At 50.1% G+C, this 6207-nt stretch overlaps 2 protein-coding genes across 2 annotated transcripts; one reads left to right on the top strand and one right to left on the bottom strand.

Annotated features, from left to right (window-relative positions):
* The first annotated feature begins 285 nt into the window (after positions 1-285).
* LOC137847493 (olfactory receptor 14A16-like) lies at positions 286-1245 on the top strand. Its single transcript, XM_068665761.1, has one exon. It carries the CDS (start codon positions 286-288, stop codon positions 1243-1245), a length of 960 nt encoding a protein of 319 aa, XP_068521862.1.
* Positions 1246-4799: 3554 nt separating this feature from the next.
* Positions 4800-5564, bottom strand: LOC137847492 (olfactory receptor 14C36-like). The gene has a single exon (XM_068665760.1). It carries the CDS (start codon positions 5562-5564, stop codon positions 4800-4802), a length of 765 nt encoding a protein of 254 aa, XP_068521861.1.
* Between the last annotated feature and the right edge of the window lie 643 nt (positions 5565-6207).

The raw sequence follows: 6207 nt of genomic DNA, 5'->3' as shown, positions 1-6207 counted from the left end.
TTCTCCTATACTCTTTGTCTGGGGTGCAGGTGGGTGTAAGCTTCTGTTCTGACATTGACTGCTGGGGCCCTGTCCTGAGGGTGTCTTCTTGTGAACAAGGTGCCCAAGGTCCGTTTGAAACAGTCAGGCACACTGTCATTCAGTTGGAAGGGTTGGAGGATGAGTGGATTCATTCCTCATTCAGCTCAGGGAATGGTGATTTGTGTGAATGAGGCTCAGAGAAGTCTCTCTAACTTGTCTCTGTCTCTTCCTCCATCTACAGGTCCACATGGCCAGAGGTAGCAAATGTCCAACAGCAGCTTCCCAACAGAGTTCCTCCTCCTGCCATTCTCAGACACACGTGAGCTGCAGCTCCTGCACTTCGTGCTCTTCCTGGGCATCTATCTGGCTGCCCTCCTGGGCAATTGCTTCATCCTCACAGCCATAGCCTGCGACCACCGCCTCCACACCCCCATGTACTTCTTCCTCCTCAACCTCGCCCTCCTTGACCTGGGCACTATTACCACCACTGTTCCCAAAGCCATGGCCAACTCCCTCTGGGACACCAAGGATGTTTCCTACTTGGGATGTGCTACCCAAGTCTTTATGTTTGTTGTCTTTGTCACAGCAGAGTTTTACCTTCTCACTGTCATGGCCTATGACCGCTACGTTGCCATCTGCCAGCCCCTGCACTATATGACCATAATGGCCAGCAGAACTTGTGTCAACATGGCAGTAGTTGTCTGGGGTGCTGGTGTTCTCAGTGCTTTGGTGCACACTGCCAATACATTTTCCCTTTCATTCTGCCAAGGTAATGCCCTGGACCAGTTCTTCTGTGAACTTCCCCAGATCCTTAAGCTCTCCTGTTCAGATGCCTACCTCAGAGAACTTGGGTTCATAATGTTTTGCTTCTGTTCAGGTATTGGATGTTTTGTTTTCCTTGTGCTGTCCTACGTGCAGATCTTCAGGACTGTTCTGAGGATGCCCTCAGAGCAGGGCCAGCACAAAGCCTTTTCCACATGCCTCCCTCACCTCGCTGTGGTCTCCCTGTTCATCAACACTGTCATGTTTGCCTACCTGAAGCCCCGCTCCATCTCTTCCTCATCCCTGAATCTTTTGCTGGCAGTTCTGTACTCAGTGGTGCCTCCAGCAGTGAACCCCCTCATCTACAGCATGAGGAACAAGGAGCTGAAGGATGCTGTTAGGAAACTGATTTGGGGGATGTTTTTCAATACTCATAAAGATCCCTTCGCTCTCCAATCATGAATGCCAGTACATCAACTTTCAGACTTATATTTTGGTTCTCTTTAACAGGTGGCTATATATATATATTTATTTTTTTTCTCATTGTCATTTTTGCTACCTGGGTTTCTTGTGTTCCTGCATAAATACCAGGATTCTCGTCAGTGCAGTGAATGAATGAACCTGTTCTGTCCCATATGGAGGCTGTATAAATGTGCATCTAACCCTGTGAGTTAAGCAATATTCTCTTCTAGCACCTCTGTAATAAAACGGAATTACCACAATGAAATGCCTGAAGGCTGGGATTTCTTTGCCTAACAAGTGTCAAGAATAGGCCCAAATAATTGCTCCCTACAAAAGTCTGTTCCTGCTTCTGTTCCGGAGGGAATGGCTCATTGTCACATTGTGACCTGTCAGAGACCAAGGGCTAGGTTTAAGACTCACCCATGGGTGTCTGCTCACAGCAGAGACAGCAAATGGTCACTGCGTTACATAGCCAGGGCTGTTCCCTTGTCTGACCTGTAGATGATGTCCTTCAGGAGGGGAATCTAGAGCTTCCTGCAGAGCCCAGGGTACCTCCAGGGACAGCGGAGCATGGCATGAGCACTGACTGCAGCCCCTCTGAAAGTGAGAGATCTCCCACTGTGGGCTCAGCCACAGGGAAGGAACTAAAGCCAGGTATTCACAAGGAACCTGGAATTCACAGGGTCCAGATCAGTGATCTGGACCTGCCTGAGTCTGCTTCCCACCTTGACTAGCACAGCCATGCCGATTCACCCCACAGCACCACAGCCCATTTGCTCTGCAAGGCAGCACCAACAGCTTGGGGACAACTTGTGGGGAGCACAGGGACATCCATTCCCCACTGCCCAAGGGGGGCACTGCAGAGAACTGCAGTTCTCTTCCAGGAGCTCTGTTTCTGCTGTCTGACTATGCCATGAGGGGCAGGACCTCTGCCCATAGACTCACAAGGAGTATCAACTCTTTGGATGAGGCCATCTAGCTAATTCTTTTCTCCATCTAACAGTCAATCCATCAAGCCCATATTCCTCCAGTTCAGTAGCGAAAAAGTTGTGAGAGATCATTTCAAAAGCCTCATAGACATCCAGGTAGAATCATAGAATCATAGAATATCCTGAGTTGGAAGGGATCCATAAGGATCATCAAGTCCAACTCTTGACACCACACAGGTCTACCCAAAAGTTCAGACCATGTGACTAAGTGCACAGTCCAATCTCTTCTTAAATTCAGACAGGCTCGGTGCAGTGACCACTTCCCTGGGGAGCCTGTTCCAGTGTGCAACCACCCTCTCTGTGAATAACCCCTCCTGATGTCAAGCCTAAATTTCCCCTGCCTCAGCTTAACCCCATTCCCGCGGGTCCTGTCGCTGGTGTTAATGGAGAAAAGGTCTCCTGCCTCTCGACACCCCCTTACAAGGAAGTTGTAGACTGCGATGAGGTCTCCCCTCAGCCTCCTCTTCTCCAGGCTGAACAGGCCCAGTGCCCTCAGCTGTTCCTCGTACGTCTTCCCCTCCAGGCCTTTCACCATCTTCGTAGCCCTCCTCTGGACACTCTCCAACAGTTTCATGTCCTTTTTATACTGTGGTGCCCAGAACTGCACACAGTACTCGAGGTGAGGCCGCACCAGCGCAGAGTAGAGCGGGACAATCACCTCCCTCGACCTACTAGCGATGCCGTGCTTGATGCACCCCAGGACACGGTTGGCCCTCCTGGCTGCCAGGGCACACTGCCGGCTCATATTCAACTTGCTGTCTACCACGACCCCCAGACCCCTCTCTTCTAGGCTGCTCTCCAGCGTCTCATCGCCCAGTCTGTATGTGCAGCCAGGGTTTCCCCGTCCCAGGTGCAGGACCCGGCACTTGCTCTTATTGAACTTCATGCGGTTGGTGATCGCCCAGCTCTCCAACCTATCCAGATCCCTCTGCAAGGCCTTTCCAAATGTACTGGCAGTGTGCACCATGGCATTGAGAAAGCCACTGCCCCAGGCAGCTGCTGCCATCTGGACACAAGCTCTGCTGCCCAGGAGGCTCCCATAGTGCAGAGGCTTGCAGATGGTAACATAGCGGTCATAGGCCATGAAGCTGAGAAGACAATACTCTCCTCCAGTCATGAACAGAAAGAAAAAAACCTGGGCAACACATACTGAGTAGGAGATGGTCTTGGTGTCCCACAGACTTTTTCCAACTCCAAGCAATTTGTGATTCAGTCATTCTGGAATGTCTTGCAATGTCTCTGAGAACTTTTCTGTAGTATCATTGTACCAGCTGTACTCCAGGTTCCCAAGGGCAGAGACTCATTTTGAGAATGACACCACTCACTGTGTAACCTTGAGGAGCAGGAATTACAAACAGCAGCGAGGCCTCAAAACACAGCATTATCATGCACTCTAACTCCACAGTCTAGCCCTTTCTTCCCTGAGTCAGAAGGGACCTCTGGAGGTGTTCAGTACCATCATCTTACTGAGCAGTGATAGGTTCACAGGTAGATCAGGTTAGTCGGTGCTTTCTGCAGATGGGTATTGAAATGTGTGAGCCCATGACCCAGTGCTGATCCACCATAGCTGTTCCACCATTACAGACACTGATGCCTGCAGGAGGATGGAGCTGGTCAAATTTCAAAGATTAGCTCCCCTTGGGTAGTCGGGAATGGCAATCCCCACACTCCCCACATGTGGTCCCCAAGCTGTTGGTACTGCTATGCAGAACAAACAGGCTGTACAGAGGTACTTCAGACAAAGGTACTTCACGAAGGGGGAATTGAATCACTCCCCACTTTCCCTTCCCTCTGCCTGCTGGATGCCCACTCTCTTCTCTGAGATTGTGGAGTCACAGGTTCCCTGAAATACCTGGCTTTAGTTCTTTCCCTGTGGCTGAGCTCAGAGTGGGAGATCTCTCACTTTCAGAGGGGCTGCAGTCACTGCCCACACCAGGCTCCCATGTCCTTGGAGGTAACCTGGGCGCTGCATGCAGCTCCAGATTCCCCTTCTGAAGGACTTCATCTATGGGTCACATGTGGGAACAGCCCTGGCTATGTAATGCAGTGACCATTCGCTGCCTCTGCTGTCAGCAGACACCCATGGATGAGTGTTAAATCTAGTCCTTGGTCTCTGACAGGTCACAATGCAAAAATGAGCCATTCCCTCCTGAACTGAAGCAAGAACAGATCCTTTTGGGGAGCAATTCTTTGGGCCTATTCTTGACAAGTTTTTGGGGGAAAGGAAGTCCCAGGCTTCACGCATTGCACTGGGGTAATTCCATTTTATTACTGAGATGTCATGAGATAGTCTTCACTGACTCACAGTGTTAGGTGAGTGTTAGTAGGCTGTCTATACAGCCTACTAATGGGACAGAACAAGTTTGTTCGTTCACAGCAGTGGGGGGAATCCAAATATTTATGTACAAATGCAAGGAACAGAAGCAGTAATAATGACCTACCCACTCCCCCCCCCCAAAAAAAAAAAGAAAAAAGTAATTAATAATAATAATAATGAGTACAAAGAAAACAGAAGCTTGGAAGGAGATTTACTTGTATTCATTATTGGACAGTGAAGGGATCTTTCTAAGTACTGGAAAACATTCCCCAAATCTGTCTCCTAACAGCACACTTGAGCTCCTTGTTTTGCATGCTGTAGATGAGGGGGTTCAGAGCTGGGGGCACCACGGAGTACAGAATGGCCAGCAAAAGGTTGAGGAATGGAGAAGAGATGGAGGGGGGCTTCAGGTAGGCAAATATGCCAGTGCTGATGAACAGGGAGACCACAGCCAGGTGAGGGAGGCACGTGGAAAAGGCTTTCTGCCGGCCCTGCTGCAAGGGGATCCTCAGCACAGCCCTGAAGATCTGCACATAAGACAGCACAAGGAAAACAAAACACCCAGATAATAAACAGGCACTAAACATAAGAAGCCCAGCTTCTCTGAGGTAGGCATCTGAGCACGAGAGCTTGAGGATCTGGGGAAGTTCACAGAAGAACTGGTCCAGGACATTGCCTTGGCAAAGAGGAAGGGAAAATGTACTGGCAGTGTGCAGCAGAGCATAGACAAAAGTACTGCCCCAGAGAACTGCTATTATGTTGATACAAGTTCTGTTGGCCATTATTGTCCCATAGTGCAGGGGTTTGCAGATGGCAATGTAGCGGTCATAGGCCATGATGATGAGAAGATAAAACTCTGCTGAGACAAAGAGAATAAAGAAAAAGACCTGGGTAGCACAACTTGCATACGAAATGGTTGTGGTATCCCACAGGGAATTGGCCATGGCTTTGGGAACAGTGGTGGTAATAGTGCCCAGGTCGATGAGAGAGAGGTTGAGGAGGAAAAAGTACATGGGGGTGTGGAGGCGGTGGTTGCAGGCTATGGCTGTGAGGATGAGGCCGTTGCCCAGGAGGGCAGCCAGGTAGATGCCCAGGAAGAACCCAAAGTGCAGGAGCTGCAGCTCGCGTGTGTCTGCGAATGGCAGGAGGAGGAACTCTGTGGGGAAGGTGCTGTTGGACATTTGCAGCCTCTGGACAGGACTGGCTATCCATGGAGGAAAAAAACAGAGACAAGTTAGACAGACTTCTCTGAGCGAGATTCACACCTCCCACAGAACTTACCCTTCCCTGATCTGAATGAGGAATGAATCAGCTCATCTCCAACCCTCCCAAGTGGATGACAGGCGTGTCTGACAGTTTAAAATGAAGCTTGGGCACCTTGTTCCCAAAAAGATGCCCTCAGGGCAGGGCCCAGCAATCCATGTCAGAACAGAAGCTTACACCCACCTGCACCCCTGACAAAGAGATTAAGAGACCCCCACACAGGTGGAGAAATAAGAAAGAATACCACAATGCTCCAACCTGCTGACACAGAGAAAGGCAGATGGGCGTGCAAGGAAGCCTTCAGTTTACAAGCTTGCACGCCACCTTTGGAAGTGACACTGCAGGGCAGGTACTCTTAGTCTCATTCTTGTGCATCACCTTGCAGGACACCGG

Source organism: Anas acuta, chromosome W, assembly GCF_963932015.1.
Source record: "Anas acuta chromosome W, bAnaAcu1.1, whole genome shotgun sequence".
Lineage (NCBI taxonomy): Eukaryota > Metazoa > Chordata > Aves > Anseriformes > Anatidae > Anas > Anas acuta.
Note: the sequence above shows the minus strand (reverse complement) of the source record. Positions and strands in the feature narration are given on the sequence as shown.